Source organism: Mastomys coucha, unplaced genomic scaffold, assembly GCF_008632895.1.
Source record: "Mastomys coucha isolate ucsf_1 unplaced genomic scaffold, UCSF_Mcou_1 pScaffold20, whole genome shotgun sequence".
In the NCBI taxonomy this organism is placed as follows: domain Eukaryota; kingdom Metazoa; phylum Chordata; class Mammalia; order Rodentia; family Muridae; genus Mastomys; species Mastomys coucha.
In genome coordinates, this window is record NW_022196903.1 from 76,189,555 (window position 1) to 76,209,089 (window position 19,535).

At 48.6% G+C, this 19,535-nt stretch overlaps 1 protein-coding gene across 1 annotated transcript in view; it reads right to left on the reverse strand.

Annotated features, from left to right (window-relative positions):
* Positions 1-4,527: 4,527 nt before the first annotated feature.
* The window catches only part of Hk2 (hexokinase 2), a 50,952-nt gene continuing 35,944 nt past the window's right edge, over positions 4,528-19,535 (reverse strand). Inside the window, exons 8-18 of the mRNA XM_031382254.1 lie at positions 18,818-18,973; positions 17,122-17,355; positions 15,331-15,635; positions 14,137-14,285; positions 13,738-13,857; positions 11,697-11,792; positions 10,635-10,734; positions 10,355-10,538; positions 9,100-9,255; positions 8,356-8,589; positions 4,528-6,899 (exon numbers count right to left, since the gene is read on the reverse strand). Of these exons, the coding sequence (XP_031238114.1) occupies positions 6,755-6,899; positions 8,356-8,589; positions 9,100-9,255; positions 10,355-10,538; positions 10,635-10,734; positions 11,697-11,792; positions 13,738-13,857; positions 14,137-14,285; positions 15,331-15,635; positions 17,122-17,355; positions 18,818-18,973 (1,879 nt within the window). The 3' untranslated portion in view covers positions 4,528-6,754. The remainder of the gene's footprint in view (positions 6,900-8,355; positions 8,590-9,099; positions 9,256-10,354; positions 10,539-10,634; positions 10,735-11,696; positions 11,793-13,737; positions 13,858-14,136; positions 14,286-15,330; positions 15,636-17,121; positions 17,356-18,817; positions 18,974-19,535) is intronic.

The window sequence follows — 19,535 nt, forward strand, 5'->3', positions numbered from 1 at the left end:
GATCCTTGGACTTCCATTCACAGCTGCTGCTGACCTTTGTTGGGAGTTGGACTACAGACTGTAAGTCAACAATAAATTCCTTTACTGCATAGAGACTACCATAAGTTCTGTGACTCTAGAGAACCCTGACTAATACAAAATTGGTAGCCGGAGTGGCTCTAGAGGAACAGAAGTATAAGGATGGATCTTTTAAAAATCTGGAGATGGTTTGAGAATCCATGAGCCCCTTCAATTACTGAAACCTCTCCAAATTCTCTCCCTCCTGGGAACTCAGAGAATACTGAAGACCTGTAGTCACAACTCCATTTCAAGCTTAAAGAAGCTAATGCCCTTGATTATCTTGATAAATTAGGGGATTCGGTGTACAAAGCTTTCTACAAGATGGGGAAGAAATTGGAAAATGATTTTGTTGGTCTTAGCATCTCGAGAAAAAACGATGAAGGAAAATAAGGAGTTGTGTGATAAAATCGCAAGGCTCCAGACACAAGTAAACAATCTAAAAGTTGCTAAGTGTGTCCTTGAAGAGAATCTTCTCTCCAGAAGCCATAGAGGCTCAAGTTGCAGAAAATCAAACTAATACAGATACCCTCTAAGGACCTCTCAGGGCCCTGCACACACATAGTATATTACTCTCTCTCTCTCTCTCTCTCTCTCTCTCTCTCTCTCTCTCTCTCTCTCTCTCTCTCTCTCTCTCTCTCACACACACACACACACACACACACACACACACCCCTGCACACAAATTCCCAATGTACCATTAGCAGGTTAACAATGGTTAGACAACTAGATAATGCTAGGGTGGTTGCTGCTCAGGGGAGTCTGGACAGGGGCAGCCTGTCATCACAGGAGCCAAATTCCTCTTCTGATGAAGTTCTCTGTCCTGAACGGCCATCAGAAGAAAGGCTTCTCAAAGACTTCATCAGGCAGGGTTCAGAGGTGAGACTGGAGTCTCTCATGACAGGGACACCATGGCAGCAGGCAGTCAAAGCATGAAGCCAGGATACCACACTTTCAAATGGCATAGCTCAGGTACTCTAACAATGCCACAAGAGTAGATGTCTTAGCAGTTCCAGCCTGTGCTGGGGTCCTGGGAGATTCCTGGAGAGCTGCTGATCTCCAGTCTACATTGGAAGAGGTTGAGCTTAGTACTTACTGGCTGTAGCAACAGTGTAAACGGGCATCTGGGTGAGAATGGGGTAAGCTGGCCAAAAGGAAAGTTTCCTTCCCCCCAGTGCTTTTATGTGGGCTGCACCAGAAGGTGGGGCTTCCTGCTTCAACTAATCTGATGAAGAAAACCCTTCACAGGAGTGCCTGGACTCTTGGGGTCTAGTTGGTTCCAGATGTGGCAGAGCTGACAACCAAGATTAACCATTACAAGGGGCTTAAAGCCAAGGTGTCTGGGTAGCCATTGTTGGGTCAGTGGTACATGTTCACCCATGAGAAAACAAATGGGCAGACAGGATATACACAAAATGAGACACTTGTAGCTACTAGAAGTAATGAAATAGATGCAAACACAGCAATGTCTATGGGCCTTGAAATATGCCAGACTAATGGGTAGGTCAGTGGGTGGAGACACCTATGAATCTAACGACATGAATTTAATCCCAAGACCCACAGGATGGGAGAAGGAAGCTGAATCTAGGTTTTCTTCTGGCCTCCCTATGTGAGAGCACACACACACACACACACACACACACACACACACACATGATAGATAGATAGATAGATAGATAGATAGATAGATAGATAGATAGATAGATAGATAGATAGGAGTGTAAAAGTAATGTGTAAAAGAACCCTGCTTCGAGAGTAGACAAAAAGACTTTAGCCAACTATGTTTTGTGCATTTTTATTAAATAAAGCGTCATAAAGGCTAAGGATCTATCGTTAGTTTAGAGCACACACCTGGCATTTTCAGGCCCCTGTATTTCATCCATGTCCCTTAGAAAAGAAAATAAAGAAAACCAGAGACTGCATGAAACAATGTATGCCTCATCCAGACTCATACAGAAATGAGGTGGCGGCAAGCAGGGTGCTCACACTGCCAATTGTGAGGGAAGAACAAAAGAGAAAAGGCTCAGAGGGAAATAAGAAAACAGAAAAGCAAAAATGGATTGTGCAAAGACTAGAAAATGCTCTGAACACTGGAGTGCCTGTGTTTCAGCCTGCTGCACCTGGGGCCCAGCTGAAGAAAACAAAACAAAGAGAGCCAGGCTGCATGGGATTCGGCTGGGAAGCAGCGTGAGTGCAGACAGTCCACTTGCTTGAAGGAAACTACTTTTTCCTTGGGTGGGATGGAGGATGGGGGAATCGGCAGGGAGGCAGCCTAGGGAAGAGGTGACGTGCTGTCAGGGACATTGAGGGCCTCACCGCATGAAAAACGTACCCTAAATCACACTAAAATATTCCCTGCTGATCCAGCATTAGGTTCTGTGCCCTCTGGGGCCCCAGCCCCATCCATGGGAAGTAATGAATGTAGTTTTTTCCGTCCTGCTGCCAGAGAAGCCAAAGTGACCTGGGGAAAGAGGTGCCCACACTGTGCAGAGCAGTATGGCTGAGGTTGCAGACAGGAACAAGCCAGCTGCAAAGCTCAGAGGCCCAGAGTGGGGAGTCAGAGGGAATCTGCTTTGAGGCAGAAAAACCAAAGAGGCCTGTGAGCTGGGGGTGGTGGCACATGCTTGGAATCCCAGCGCCAAAGAAGTGGAGGCAGGAGAATCACTTCAAGGTCATCCTCATATACTTAAGTTTGCTTCTCATTATTCGACCCGTGGGATGAGCTTTGCAAAGCCAGGCTGGGAGGGAAGGAAAATGGAGGATCCATGCATGCACTAAGAAACGCAATCCTACTTGATCATGGACTCAGATTCAGTGTAGGATAAAAATGGTCCTCTGAGTGTGCGTAGATCCGTGGACAACTTGTGAGAATCAGTCCTCCCCTCCTGTGGTGGGCTCCAGGGATCAAATCAGACTTGCAGATCAAGTTCTTTTATGAACTATCTTGCCAACCTTATCACATTTTTAAGGCAATGTTCTCAGAAATGTAAAGGCTAGAGAAGTTCCAGACATGCACTCGCAGGTGCCTGTGAGAAAGACAGAGGGGCCTATCTATTATTCCTCAGCCGTCCACCTTGTTTCCCAGTGGTCTCTTATGGCCTGAAACTTGTTGGGTAAGCTAGGCTTGCAAGACCAGTGACTCCAGCAGATCCACCTGTGTCGGCCTCCCCAGTTCTGGGATCACAAGGGCAGACAGGCTGGACTCCTGTCACTTCTCAAGCTGTAGTGGCTTACACCTGCAGCTCCAAGTTCTTGGAAGGATAAGCAGGGCTGCCAGGTTTATGAACAGCCTGATCTACATAGCAAGATGCGGGTCATCCTGGGGTACATAGTTGAGAGCCTGTCTCAAAAAAGGACTGTCTATAAGTGCACCTTCTCAGGAAGGTTAAGACCGCAAGACCAGAGTGCAGAGCATGCTGGGCTACAGGAAGTTCAGGGTTATACTGAGCGGCCCAGTAAGAACCAGTCTCAAAAGTATAAAACAAGTGGGGCCAGATGTGGTGGCATGTGCCTGTAACCCCAGCATTTGGAAAGCTGGTCCAGGAATCTGAGGCCAACCTGGGCTACATGAGACCCTATCTGAAAGTGGGGTTGGGAGAACCAAGGGTGCAGTTCAGTGGCAGGATTGCTAGGGTGGCCCTGGGCTCAGCGCTTGTCCCATTTTCTCGGGAATTTGAGTATTTGGTCCTCAATTAGTGCTGCTGTTTGGAGGGGCTTGGGAGGTTTGACTTTGTTGGAAGAAGTGTGTCACCGGGGGCAGGCAGAGCATTGAAGGACTCTCACTACTCTGTCTTTACTGTTGCTGGCTTGAGGCTCAGCCTCTGCTCTCAGCATCTGCTCCATTTCCTGCTGCTCGTTCATGGCGTTTATCACCGCCATAGAAAGCAATCACAGGACTTGATTCCCTGTAGGCTTCAGTATTCTAGAATCCATCTCCACGGATATTGAAAGATAAGACACTCCAAATGTAAGACACTCCATCAATGATTGATCAAAGTGACCAGGAAGTGCTAACTTGCCCCAAAGATGAACACTCTTAAAAATGCCCATTTTAGGGGGCTGGAGAGATGGCTCAGTGAGGAAGAGCACCAACTGCTCTTCGGAAGGTCATGAGTTCAAATCCCAGCAACCACATGGTGGCTCACAACCACCCGTAATGAGATCTGATGCCCTCTTCTGGTGTGTCTGAAGACAGCTACAGTGTACTTACATATAATAAATAAATAAATCTTTAAAAAAAAAAATGCCCATTTTAGACAGTCGGTGGTGGCGCACGCCTTTAATCCTGGCACTTGGGAGGCAGAGGCAGGATGATTTCTGAGTTCGAGGCCAGCCTGGTCTACAGAGTGAGTTCCAGGACAGCCAGGGCTACATAGAGAAACCCTGTCTTGAAAAACCAAAAAAAAAAAAAAAAAAAAAAAAAAAAAAAAAAAAAAAAAAGCCATTTTAAAGATCCAATCACACACTGAATATTTTGAAAAAAAAAAGGTAAATTTATTAATAATAGTTAACATCACATGGTTAATTCAACTAGCTCTCTACTGTACATGGTGACAAAACGCTCACTAGACCGAGTGCCCAGGGATTTGAGATGAGTCAAAGGTTCACTGAAGATCACACAAAGCAGCATTAGCAGAGAGGGCTGTCACCTAGTGCTGGGAGCAGCCAGCCTAGGGCTAGGGACACGGCACACCGTCTCCTGCTCTGGATTGAAAGCCAACTTCCTTAAAAGCTAGACACACACACACACACACACACACACACACACACACCTCCACCTTTAAAAAAAAAAAGGTTCTTTCCTAGATGGTGCTTGATTTTAAAGTTTAAAATTCAAGATTCAAAAATTTAGTCGGAATCCATTTGCACTCCGTGGCTACCCTCTAGCGGCGCACACATCTATAGGTGGCTTCGGCTCTCAGTGGTCTACTTCGGTAACTGCAGGTTGAGGGAGCTACACCAGTTAAGCAGTGCCAGCGAGGAATGGCTCGACCTTCCCTCTGGGCGTTCCAGGAGGACCTGGGCCACCTTCATTTCCTCAATGTCCTTGTTTGCCAGCTTGTTCGGCTGTAAGCAGGCTCTGCTTAGCACAAGTCTGAAAGATGTTCAAAACGTGGGTGCGACGATGCTGAGTTTTCTCTTGGTCTTTCTGGTTTGACCCCTGTATTTTCTTTATTACCGTTACAAGGCTGTTCCCTCTTTAGTATGTCCTATCTAGGTTTAACGTTGATGGTCAATTTAATGTTTTAAAGGGAGAAGTGAACTTTTGGATTCAGAGAGAACCGTGTTCGGAGAGCAGAGAACAGGATATTGGTGTTTTCCTGTTCCTTAAACAGTCTGGAATAAATAACACGTATAAAAAGGCGAGTTGGCAGCTCGGCTCGATGCAGCTCAGTCCAAGGAAGCAGACAGACAGCGTGCGTCTAGTGTAAAACACGAGACAAACTGGAGGTGGGGATCTGCTAGGAGGGCAAATGACAAACACCCCGAGATGTCCCTGAGGTTTGGTCGGGTTCTCTCAATGCTTTATATGGTCTGCTCCAACAATCAGATGGGACTTGAAAAACAATTTTTGGTGGCTTCCTTTAACTTGTCAAACCGTTCTGAAACGCCGACTGACCTATAAATCACGTCCTCTACAAAGTGAGAACTTGGAACAAATCCTTTGGTTTTCTTTGGCTAACATCCCGGATGAGACCTCACTCAGGAAAGCGCCACCAGCCACCGCTGTGGCTCCTTTCCTCCAGCGGACCACCCTCAGTCTCTGTCCCTGCCTTGCATACACCTCACAGAGGGCAGAGGAAGGTGAAGCCGGGAGGGAGGCTGGCACTCTGCCGATCACTCACCAAGAGGTCCCACGTCTCTCCTCTTCCCACGGGTGAATGAGGTATTTCTAGAGCCATTCAGTGTCTCCACCTCACCTCCTGAACTACAATGATCTACTCATGAGGCTGAGCCAGAGAAGACCCTGGCCAGCTATATACAGAACAAAGGAACATATAAATACATTACTTACAAAATTAACCATTACATGATGAAGGAGAGGACCTGCTTCAAACTAAATAAATTTCAAACATAAATTAAAAAAAAAAAAAAGAAATTGAAAAGCTACCAAAGCCACCCCTGTCCCCAAGGTCTGTTGCTCGTGGATGACACATTCAGCCATGTGAGGTAAAGCCACAAACACTTGAAGGAGGTGTCGATTCTAGCTTTGGTTTGGATTCCTCTATTCCAGGACAGCAAATGTTTAGAACCGGCAGGGGGATACTTATGGGTTGGCTGCATCCTGCTTCCTCGGGATGTCCCTCCTCCTCTCCCTCCTCCCTCCCTCCCAACGTTTGCCTCTGATGAGAGAAGCATCAACATTTCAAGATGTTCTCCACCTACAAATGTCACATTCAGCTCCAAGACAAGGCAACCACGTTCTCAAGGCTGACTGTCCCCACCCAACAGGAGTGTACAGGAAGTAGAATGGGCATCCCAGGAGGTGACCAGCAGGAACAACTGTGAACAATTCCTTACTTCTGATTCTCAGGAAGGTCAAGGATTGGGTACCAAACTCTACAGTGAATATACAGAGACCAAAGTCCCAGTCTCACAGGGTCCTCTCTGCCAAGGAAATGCCAAGGGTCCATCTCCTCATAATTTAAAACGGGGAAGTGAGGAAGCAGAGAAGTCCCGTCTGGTCCCCAAGGTCCTATCTCTGCCCGGCCTCCCGGATGCGGCAGGCCACAGCAGTGATGAGAGCCGCTCCCTTCCCACTGCCATCCTCGGATTCCAGGAAGGACACGTCACATTTCGGAGCCAGATCTCTCACCGTCTCGTGCATGACTTTGGCAAAGCTGGAAAGACAGAAAAGGGGGATGTGACTGGTTGGTGTCCTCAAGCAAAGCTGGAAAGATGAAAGAGTGAAGCATGGCACCTACAAACTAACAGACATTTACTTCGGACTCGATACCACAGACAGGCTTGAAGGGGCCAGGGCCACACCCAAGCCCTATACCACAGTGGCCAATCACAAGAGTAGAAGGCTCGAGTTTTGGCACAAATGTCTTGAGATGCTAGTGAACTTTCTTCAAAACAAATCAGTTGGTCTAAGGATGTAGCTCAGTTGCTAGTATTTGCCTAGCAACCTAAGTGAGGCCCTTGGTTCCCAACTCCAGCAACCACAGAGCATGGTAGCCCACGTCTGTAATCCCAGCAAACAAGAAGCAAGGGACTCAAAAGCTCAAGGTTACCCTTGGCTACATAGCAAGGATATGCTTACGTGTTAAAGGTCAGTGTGAGATACGAGAGACTCTAGCTTAAAAAACAAAGCAAGGGATGGGACACAGCTCAGAACTGAGAAGTACAAAAACCCTTGCAGGGGAACAAGATTCAGTTCCCAGCACTCGAATGGTATTCATAATATCCTGTAACTCCAGCTCCAGGGAATCCAATGCCATCTTCTGGCCTCTGTAAACACTATACCCGTGTTCCTATCTCCCACCTCTATCCCATATACAAATAATTAAAATAACCTTTAAAGGTAAATTATGGGCTAGAGAGATGGCTCTGTGGTTAAGACCATCTATTGTTCTTACAGGGGCCAAGTTTGATCACCAGTACCAGGTCAGGCTGCACATGACTGCCTGTGACTCCAGTGCCAGGCAATCAGCCTGCAAGGGTACCCTTCACTCTCGTGTAATACCCCCACAGAAACTGAAACATATACATGTTTCACTGCAGTGGGCCGGGTGCCCTCGCATGACCACTCTGCCATCTCAGCAAGAAATATGCACTTTGTCAATACATGGGAAGAGTGTGGCTGTGCTCTGACAAAGCCTTTAGAAACATAAGCTGACTGAGTGACAATTCTTCAATTTCAGAAAAAAAAAATCTTGCTTGAATCATAAAGTCTGCCAGAATATTCCCAGAAGCACCATTCTCAACAGCCAAAATCTCAAAACAATTAGACACCACATCCATACAGTAACAGCGGTGATACGATCACTGGGGAATACGATCGCTGGTGGTAGTGAACTCCTGTTTCCCCCACACCAAAAGACAGACAGCATTAGGAATTAGAGACTAGCCTCAGCTACATAATTAATTCAAGACTATCCTGGCTCAAAACCAAAAGAGTTTCAATCCAGCCTTGAAATTTGCTAACTACACCTGCACAGAAGCCAGCAGGAGTCATCACCACGAATCTGCAAACTAAGCACTAAACCCTCTTTGGAGTGGCTGAGAGAGGGGGGAGAAGGAAAATATACAAGGAGAAAGAAGACAGGGCAGCCCCCAAGGGCGGATACTCACTGAGGATGGAGCTTGTACAGCGTCCCATCCACGCCCACCGTCACTTTAAGGTTGTCCAACCCACGGTTCTCTCTTATCTTGTCCACCACGGCGGCCATGCCTGCACCACAGAGCTGTGCTGCACGCCGGGCGACCACAGTGCACACCTCCTTCACGATGATACTGTCGTCGCACGTGCTCTCCAGCCCTAGGTGGCGCAGGATGGCTCGGACCTGCAGCAGGGCCAGGCAGTCACTGCATGGGAGGTTGGAGAGTGCACGGTTAATTATGCACAGAGAGGCTTAGTGGCCTGCCTTCCCTAAGGCCCCCTGGGTTCCATGGGGGTGAGGGGGGTGGGGGGGTGGGAGGGTCTAGCTCTGAACAGTACTCATTCACTTGCTCTTCCTAAAGGTGACAGAGCTACTGATGCTCACAGGCATGGTGAGTCATGCCTGTAATCTCAGCTGTCAGGATCATGCAAGAGGATTGAAACCAATTCAAGGGCAACCTTGGCTACATAGTGGGACCCGTCTCAAGAAAGCCAAAACCAAACTATACTGAAGACAAAGGAAATCCACATCCTGCATGCAGACCACCCCTGATACTCATTGTGGATCTTTTGGAGAGTGTCAGTTAGGAATGGGTAACTCACTAGAGGCAGACTTCTGTGATCTGCACCCTGGCCTCACATGAGCTGCAGAAACCCGTTAGCGTATCTACTCATTAGACACGGCCCCACCTTCCTCCCAAGCCTCTCATCCTTACCTCTCGATCTGAGACAGGAACTTAGTTTCAAAGATTCCCCTTGTCTTGAGGCGCTCGGAGATGCGGCCGCGGAAGAGCAGCCCCCGCTTTGTGAAATCGATGAGAATGTTGCGCACAATCTCGCCCAAGTACATCCCACTGATCATCTTCTCAAACCTGCAATGGGATGTTGTCCACAAAGGTTAGGAGGGGGCAGACGTGTCCAGGCCGGGGAAAAAAGGGGGTAGGGTGGAAAAACTCTTGTGGGGGGAGGGGAGAAGGAAGTCATGTGGGCAACATCCAAGAATCTTCTCAAACATTCAGCAAACCTCACCACCCGATATCTGAGGCCTACAAGGCTTATTAGGAAAACACACACACACACACACACACACACACACACACACACACACACACACACACACACACACTCTTCCAGGAGCAGCGGAGGGTAGCTGAGTCTTCGCCCTTACTTCCACTGGGCAGCTTACATGTTTTTCTCTTGGGCCTTAAGGAACTACTGTCAACAGCAGACCCTGGTCCCCTCATACCCTCAATCCTCACTTCTGAAAACAACCATGACTATGACATGACTTGGAGGTCTTTGGAATACGCACAATGCCTTTTTTTTGCAAAGCCAAGGGCCCAAGGTGCACTAAAGACACTGTCATTGTCCTCCCTCTTTTTGTAACCCGCTTCCTTCATTGACGCTACCTGGCTGGCTCGCAGAGGTATTTCAGTCCGGGACCTCTCATTCAGAATAATCTAGACTGCAAAGTGTGTTCTAAAGGACCACGATCAGTCTGGTAACGCTGTAGGAGAGCCTCTTTCTACCAGGAAGAGTGACCAATCTTAGGCCTCAGCTCAGCTCCAAGACCCTACACTGCACAAGGCTCTGTAACACTGGGGATGCTTGTCCCTTCTGACAATAGAGGTGCTGGATGCCGAGTAACCAGAAAGTCTTCCCTCCTGTCAGAGCCACAACAGTCCTTCTTCACACTGGGAACTACATACATACATGCATACATACATACATACATACATAGTGCATGTGTGTCTGTGTTGCCAGTTCCCACCTGGTTTTCTTCAGTCTCAGACCTAGCTTCTAATACACTCTCCAACACCTTGTGGTATGGTTGAGAAGACCCTCTTTGAAGGAGAAACCAGTTAGGGTCCTCAAGAGAACAGGCATTCTGAGGAAAGCCATGGTGATGGAGAGCCTAATCAAGTGAGGTCCCATTCTGGGATTAAACTCCAAACACAGGTGATTACTTACCTCTGTTTGCCAGGGTTGAGAGAAAGCTCATCCACAGCGACGTCAAACACCGTACGCAGGTCATCCAGGCAGCCGTTGTCCCCAAACGCTCCCCACTCCATGTTGACACACATCCGTCCCTCCTCTCCATCCACCAGCTCCACATTACGCATCTCTTCCATGTAGCAGGCATTGCTTCCGGTGCCTGTCAATCAGAGGCCACCAATCTTCTCTCAGCACCAACCTTCCACCCACCCAGAGTCATGCAACCCTACCAGGGGAAGATCAAAGGCGTCCTTACCAACAATGAGGCCAACTTCACAGTGAGGGTCTTCATAACCACAAGTCATCATAGTCCCAACTGTGTCATTCACCACGGCAACCACATCCAGGTCGAACTCCTGATGGCAAGAGGAAGATGTCTACACTCCACAAATCCCAATGTCAGAAACTTCAAGACACATATGCACATGCAGGTGCACACACATACCCCAAATGGTATTTGCTATGGCCCATTCCTCATTTCATCTGCCCCTGCTCAGATATCCCCTCCTCAAACTGAGACCTACCCTTCCACTAGCCAGGACATTTAAGATCACCCACTTCTGAGCAGGGAAGACAGAGCAGTTGGCAGAGGGCAGTGCTTGCTTTCGTTACAAGCACAACAACCTGAGTTTGATCTTCAGAACCCATGAAAGATAGACATGATGGTACATGTTTGTAATCCCTGCACAGGGGAAATGGAGACCAACAGATTCCTAGGGCTTGCTGGCTAGACAACCTAGCCTAACTGTCCCAGGCCAATGAGAGAATCTGTCTCAAAAACCAAGATAAGGGGCTGGAGAGGTGGCTCAGCAGTTAAGAGCATTGATTGCTCTTCAGAGGTCCTGAGTTCAATTCCCAGCAACCACATGGTGGCTCACAACCATCTGTAATGGAATCTGATGCCCTCTTCTGGTGTGTCTGGAGACAGCTACAGTGTACTCACATACATAAGATGAATCTTAAACAAAACAAAACAAAAATGAAATAAGCCAGGCATGGTGGCATATACCTTGATCCCAGTCCTTCAGAGGCTGAGGCAGTGCCTAAGAATTACTATCTAAGGCTGCCCTCTGGACACACACACACACACACACACACACACACACACACACACACGGCCACTCATCTGCTCACCCCTCTTTGCTCTCCCTGTTCCTGAAAGCCCTTACAGCAGCACCTGCCATGGGAACATGGCCTTCTAGTTGCTTACCAACCACTAAGCGATAAAGTTAATTACCACCCCCCCCCGCAATAAAGCAGTAATATGTGGTATCATCCCAGATTCCAGAAACCCCAAACCTTGCACTATGTTTCCCACCTCTCGCCGGTGAATCGCTTCCTTCAGCAAGGTGACCACATCCTCGCCCTCGCAGCCAGATGCCTTGAATCCCTTTGTCCACTTGAGGAGGATGCTCTGAAAATGATTAAACAGAAAATAAAAACCACAGGTGCACACAAAGGAGGGATACCTGAGATGGGATCCCCAGTCATCCTGAAGCCTGGTTCTGCTTCTGGCTCTCAGCCTTGCAAAGCAGATTCCCCACACATGATCCTGAGCCTGCATCTGAGGTACTGACTTGGTTACACCATTTGATCCTCACCAGCACTTGTAAGAGCTTTATCATGATCACAGTTACTTGGTGGAAAATCAAGGCACTGAAGGGATTTGCCCGGGATCTAGATCACACCCTGGCCCAGTGACTCATGGCTCAAGCACCATGCAAATGCTCCAATGCTTATTTCCTTCAGTGGACAAAGCCTAGAAGGGTCGGTGTGTATGTCTTAATGCCATAGTTAATGAACAATGTCTGGGTCACAACCTAGGGAGGTCTTCAGAGTCTTCTACAGACCCTGAGACAGGGGAGAGGAGAGGAGGAGGGTGGGGTGTTTCTGGTCACATCTGTATGCATGCATAAAGCTGTGCACATGGCACATGTGTGGAGGCCAGGAGCTGATGTCACACACCTTCCCCAATTGCTGTCCACCTTATTTTTTGAGTGAATCTGTCATTATACCTGGAACTCATTAACTGAGTTAGGACTGGCTGGCCAGGGAGCACCCAGGATCTGCCTGCCTGGCTCTGCTTCCCCTGTGCTGGTATCACAGGCACAGCACCGCACCCAGCTTTTATATGAGTGCTGGAGATCTGAGCTCAGAGCCTCATTATTACAAAGCAAGCAGTTTACCATCTGAGCCAGACCCCTGAGCCCCTCTATAGGTCGTCCTCCCTTATGTGGTGGCACATCTAGACACAGATGTCCATTTGCCTTGTACACGGAAGAAACATTTGTTCCCCTGTTGCTCTTGATAGTATAGCAGCCAGGACAAACTACAAAAGGCTGGAACCACGGCCACCCACATGCATGGTGTCTCCGAGCCTTGCTCATAGTATATGCCCATCACTTGGGTATCCCATAAACCTGGGTGTGTCACACTGTGGTGAGAGATCCCAAGAGATTCCGAACAAAACACAGTACCACAGAGCCCTGGCTAATTACACCCACACAGCGACAAAGGCATGCTTGTCTCTTCTACTCTTCTCTCATCTAATGCTGAGCTTGTGCCTCTGGCAAAAGTGTTTATAACCTCATTTCAGATGATCACTATAACAAGGTAACATAGGGCTTCAACAACCAGGGAGACTTGCCCAAGGCTATTTGGTAAATGTGGCCAAAGACCTCTGGGCCTCCAGGTGTCCTCAACACCTGCTGAAACCTCATCCAAAAGATGAGGTCACCAGAGCCCAGGCCACACCTAGCCCCTGCTTTGCTTACTCCTTACTAAATTCTAGACTTACCAGCAGCCTTACAGAACACAGAAAAAAAACCAGCAATGATCTAAGATCTTACAGTCCTGACTGGAACAGTTAACATAGTGTCGAGTTTCCTGATAAATATATACTAAAAGAGAGGGTCTACTCATGTGCACAAGGTCCTCAGTTGGATATTCAGCACCCATGGAAAAGCTGGGGAGGTGGAGACAGGAGGATCTCTCGAGTTTGGTGGCCAGACAGTTGCATAAGTGAGTTCCAGGTTAATGAGAGACCTTGTCTCAAAAACAAGGTGGATAACCTCTACCTGAACATATATGCATGTGGCAGCGCGTGCGCGCGCGCGCACACACACACACACACACACACACACACACACACACACACACACACACTATGAGTTAATATTTTTTATTGTTATCGTTATCTGTGTACCCAAAACTTAGGTATCCAATTTCTCCTAAGGTCCCTACCCAAGCTCACTCATACCTTCTTTCCCTCTTCTAAGAGCTACTCTCTTCCCTGTAAACTGGAGTGAGCTTCGAGTTGAGGAAGCCCATAGGAGAGCCCTCCCAGAAGGTGGTGCTACCTGGTCCAGGCTGTTCTGCTGGCAAGGAAAGGAGAAGGTGAAACCCAAAGGTAGGGACACGCCCTTCATGCCCATGTACTCAAGGAAGTCCGCGATGCACTGGACAATGTGGTCGAAGAGCTGTAGAAAGAAAGGGCATTGAGAGAGGGGGCCCTGGACAGTGGGGGATGCCCCCAAGCACTGAGAAATGCAAGCTTAGGCAGCACCAAACCAGAGCAACCTTGCCAGGGCTCTGAACCACTGCCCTCCTTAAGCCAGGGGTGAGCTGAGAAAGGGTGGTCTTTGAAATCGGGAAGGTCGCTGGATCCTCCCAGAAGCACAACCCATCATGTCCTCCCCTCCTCCCTGATGTATTGCTGCTGCCGCTGCCACCCCTTTCTCTCCCGCCCCTCGCCTCACCTCTTCTCCAGTGCCATGCATGACCTCCTGTGGGATGGAGTAGATCTTGTTATGCATCTCCACACCCCTCCGCTTGCCATTACGCACGCGCACCAGCAGGACCCTGAAGTTTGTTCCTCCGAGATCCAAGGCCAAGAAGTCTCCTTTCTCTGGAAAATGAACCCGGGATAATGAGTTGGGGTGAAATGCAAGCCTTGGGAGAAGATGGAGCATGAGCGCCACCTGGCAGTCAAGCAAGCAAAATCTTCAGGACCAGACTCGAAAGTGCCCATCTGGTGGAACGCCAATAGTTCCACAATAGCTCTTCAGAACATGGGGATGCTAATACAGTACACTTAAAACTGTCTAAATGTCACATGTGAGCCAAGACAAATGCCACCTAGGGTATGATTCTGGAAGAGAAGGAGAAGCAAAGGTTCTCTTCAAAGAAAACTGAAGTCAGGGAAAGTGGAATGCCTGCAATCCCAGAACTTGGCATGTGGAGGCAAGAGGATCAGGAATTTAGGGCCAGCCTTAGCTACATTGTGAATTTAAACTGAACCTGGGCTATATATAGAACCCTGAGGCAATCCAACACATTTCTTTTCCTTCTTAAAGTTGATCTTTGAGGGGTGCTTGAATGGAGCAAGGCCCCATATTACCAGTGTACCAAACCCTAGCTTCTGCCCCTGGAGCCTGTGCCAACCATGAACCATCAGGGACCAGAAACTTTTTTGTATGGGGCCAAACAGGAAATACATATGGACCCAAAGTAACATCGTATCTGAGAGTTGCCTCTGGAATGCAGATTCCTAGGTTTGAATGTCAGCTGGCACCAGTTGTATGAACTCGAACAAGGTTCTCTTGGTAATAAACAAAAAATTGGTCTGAGTGTCTGCACACATGAACAATCCTAGCTTAGGTGATTCAAGGCTGTCCTGTGCAACATCCTGGACTACATTTGAGGCCAGTCTGAGCTACATTAGACCCATTTCTAAAGCAAATTAATGGAGCTGAAGAGATAATTTAGTAATTTAGAGCTGACACGGTTCTTACAGAGGTTCCGAGTTCAGTTCTTAATACCCACATTAGGGGTTTCCCAACTGCCCGTAACTTCAGCCCCAGGGGGACTCGGATACCATTTGGCACACAACATAGAGCACACACACACTCATGCACGCACGCATGCACTTGGGGGGCACCGATGCCTCGTACCTGTACCGTCTGGAGTGGCGCACACGTAAGTGGGCAGCATCTTCACAGGGGCGACCTCATGCGTCTCCTTGCTCAGGCCTTGCTCCATTTCCACCTTCATCCTTCTCTTAACCTCCAGCAGCTGTTCATGGCTCAGCTTCAGAGACTCCAGGGTCTTCTGGCGGGCCCGGTGTTGGTCAGCCAGACGGTAAGCCACCGCTGTCACCATAGCCGCCCCCTTGCCGCTGCCATCCTCAGAGCGGAGGAAGCGGACATCACAGTCGGGCACCAGCCTCCTCACTGCCTTATGGAGACGCTTGGCAAAGCTGTGACACACAGAGAAAGAGACGGGTGTCCATGGTCACAGTCTGCGGTACAAATGGTCACAGAGCAGACCATGGCCCCTGCAGAAGCAAGTGATGTGCCTAGCTCCTCTCCCCATCCCTCCCCATCTTAGGGTTACTGTATAAAAAGGCCCAGCTAGTCAACCATGGCAGCCCTAGCTGGCTCTTCTAAAGCTACTGCCTCCTGAATGCAGTCACACAGACCCACCCTTTCTCACGGAACAGGCCACAGCTCCTCTGCTGAGCAGACGGAGCCAGCCTCTGCCAGGACAGACTACTAGAATCAAATGTTTCTGATGCACCTGCAGATCCAGTCTCATTTCATCTGATGCCCCCAAGGAAAACACTCAACAATAACAACAAAAGCCTACGAGTATCTTTCTCCTGGACTCTGGCCTTTCTCTTTCCAGTTCGTGCCTACGGTCTCAGAAGCATCAGAACAACCGGAGACTGTGAGAATGTTTAATTAGGGGGAAGCTCTTGGGTGGCGGCCCCCTGCAGCTTCCAGGGAGAGCTGACTCCTGAGGATAGCATAGCACAGCACAGTAATTCCAAGGCTCCTCTCCCAGACCACCCACACCCACACAGACAGCAAGCAGCCTCGCTGCAGGCTGGTCACTGTAAAAGTCAGCCTCGCCCAGTCACTGAGCCGGAACCGGCCTCTTAACCGAATTCCCAGGTTATTCGTGTTCCTAACAACCTAGGACTGGAAAGCAGGGGATCGATCTCACGGCCAGATGGCAGCTGCCAGCTTAGTTAAAGGTGCCCTGACCTGGCATTCACACTGAGAAAACGATGGAAAAATAAGGGAGTGCAAGAGACAGCTTCTGAATCCCAGCCGGTCAAGATATGAACGTTTTGCAATATACGAACATAGGGACATGTCAGGGCGGGAACAATTGGACACCCAAATCAGGAGAGGCTGGCGTCTTCAAGGTTGGATGGCCACTAAGAGAGGGCATGGTACCCACAAGAACCAGCCAGAGTCATGGAAGAACAAGGAATGAATCAGTAACTCATAAAAAGAGGGAGGTGGCCGGGGATGACGTTAGGTTGTGGTGATGTGCTTGCCTACCATACACAAAGCATTCAATGAAAACACTGCAGAAAGGTGGTACACACCTGTAATCCTAGAGCTTGGGAGGCAGAGACAAGAGGATCGGAAGTTAAGTTCACCCATGGGCACAGATTGAGTCTAAGGCCAGCCTGGGACTACATGACAAGCCTGTCTCAAAACAGAGTGAAAGAGGAGGAGGCAGCAAGCCAAGGATTCGGCAACCAGGAGCTCTAAACAGAGAGAGGGCAAGCTATCAGCTGCCTTCAGAAAGCAATCCCACCCACTCATACCAACACTGCCCACTGGAGAACACTTATGCTTATGGAGAACACTTATGGAAAGGAGAGAGCTGCCTCACGGAGTCTCCAGGGGACCGACCCCATAGTTCCCAGCCCCAGGCCGCCCACTCACTGGGGGTGTTTCTTGTAGACAGAGCCATCGACGCCGATGGTGGAACGAAGTCGCTCCTCGCCCTTGTTCTCTTTGATCCGCCACAGCACAGCAGCCAGGGTGGCTGCGCACAGGCTGGCGGAGCGCGTGGACACAATCTGGCAGATTCGGTGTGTGGCCACACAGTCCTCCTCCAACGGACTGAGACCCAGGCGCACCAGGATCTGGTAAGCCTTCTGGATTCCATCCTTATCCCTGGGAAACAGACAGGGTATTAGCAGTGCTGAATTCACTGTGGCCAGTGGGAGGGGCTGCGGAGGGAGTCCCTCAGTTCTAGCAAAGTCCCCCTTCCAGGGAGAGCTGACTACACAGCCGTTCAAGGCTCCTCTCCCAGACCACCCCACATACACACACAGAGGGAGGTCTGGTTTCTGTAGGTGCTCTTTTATTTTCCACAAGGAAAAACTTGCAGTTCCTTTGTGTGTGCCTTATAAAGACAAGACCCTGTTTTTGCTGCTGCACATGCTGAGTGAGCGAGTGTGTGGGCTCCTGCTCTCTGTTCCTCTCAAAGTAGATGAATGGCAACCCAGCTACTAGCCACCTTTGAGTGAATCTACTGTGGACCCTACCAGTTGCTCTCTAGAATGGCAAAAGCTAGTCTGTGTCTGAAGACATTAGGAAAGAGTGGAGGTAGGGCCTGAGCCTCTCCTTGAGGAGCCCCATGCCTCTATAAACACACGCCTTCATCTTGCTTTGGGCTTAACAAAGAGCAGGCAGAACTGCTCCAAGGGTCCTGTAAGCAAAGACCTTTGAACTATTTCATTGCCCTTCTTTGCCTCTAAAACTACTTCCTCACTCCGTCACATTCTTGAAACTATAAAACCCCCTCAATCAAGTAAGTAGAAATCTCAAGCAAGAACAGTAGACTTAAATCTTTGGAACATTGTTTAGTGATTTAAAAAAAAAAAAAAAGGGCTGGAGAGAGATGGCTCAGCGGTTAAGAGCACTGACTGTTCTTTTAGAGGTCCTGAGTTCAAATCCCAGCAACCATATAGCGGCCACAACCACTTATAATGAGATCTGATGCCCTCTTCTGGTGTGTCTGAAGACAGCTATAGAGTACTAATATATAATAAATAAACAAATCTTTTTGAAAAAAAAAAAAAGCCAACCAAACAAGCAAACAAAACCAGGATGCCCTTGCTCCCATTCCCAAGCTATGAGTGGGTAAGTGTTTATGTCATACTCAAGTTAATGGGAGTGAAGACTGGTAAATAAAGTCATATGGCCACCAAAGACATCTCTGTGAACTTCTTCTGGTCCTACTTACAACCTCAAAAGGCTGACTGAAGGGAGAGCTCACTGGGAAAGGTACATCCTTGTCAAGCACAAGAACCTAAGTTCAATCCCCACGATTTATGTTAAAAAAAAATGTTATGTTAAAGTCTCCAATCCCAGAGCACTGGGGAGGTGGAGACAAGTGGACACTTGGAGGCTCACTACTCAATTAGCCTAGCTTACTTAGTAAAAGTCCAGGTCAGTGAGAAAGTCTGTCTTAATGGTAGACACTCTGCAGTACACATACCCAAGGTTTGATACCCACACACGTACACACAGGCACACAGAACTCCAAGCCAAGCCTCTTATTTCCCTCCCCAGTTCCTGCCCTACTCATGGAGACTTGGTAAGCAGAGAGGCAATGGGCCTAGAAGCTTACTCTTCAATATCTGAGACGTCTTTGGTCTCGAAGGAGCCAGTGGTAAGGAGTTCCGGGCTGAGCTTCCCTTGGAACAGCAGCTCTGCCTTGGCCATCTTCACCAGGATGAGCCTGACCAGCTCGCCCATGTACATCCCGCTGATCATCTTCTCAAACCTGCAGAGACAGACCAGTGACGTTCCACCATCAACAGATGTACACTCTCTCTCCTCCAGGAGGGCAAGCACACGTAACGAGAGTCTGTAAGTATCGTAGTAACAGCCACCACAAGGCTAACATTAGGTTCCCAACGAGAAACAAGACGGCTATAATTAGATCAAGGTACAGATCTTCCCACTCATCCACTGACACTGCCTTCCCCAATTTGTGAGTTCAAGAAAATGCCTAGTAATAACCTGGGCAAGGGCTAGGAGGTGGTCATGCACATCTTTAATCCCAGCACTTGGGAGGCAGGCAGGTGGATCTCTGTTAGTTCAAGGCTAGCCTGGCCTTTTTAAAAAAAAGAAAAGAAAGAAAGAAAGAAAAAGAAAAGCCAGTAACCTGGACAGAGATTGGGGTAAAGTTCCAGGGCAGGCTACAAGAGAGCTCAAGAATCTAGAGGTGAACACGTTGAAAGCCAAAGGAGGAAATCAGTGCCAGCACTTAAGGAAGTCCAGGAGTTTAATTTTCCACCACTAGGTGGCACTGATTTCTTTAGCGATTACTCTTTTTTTTTTTT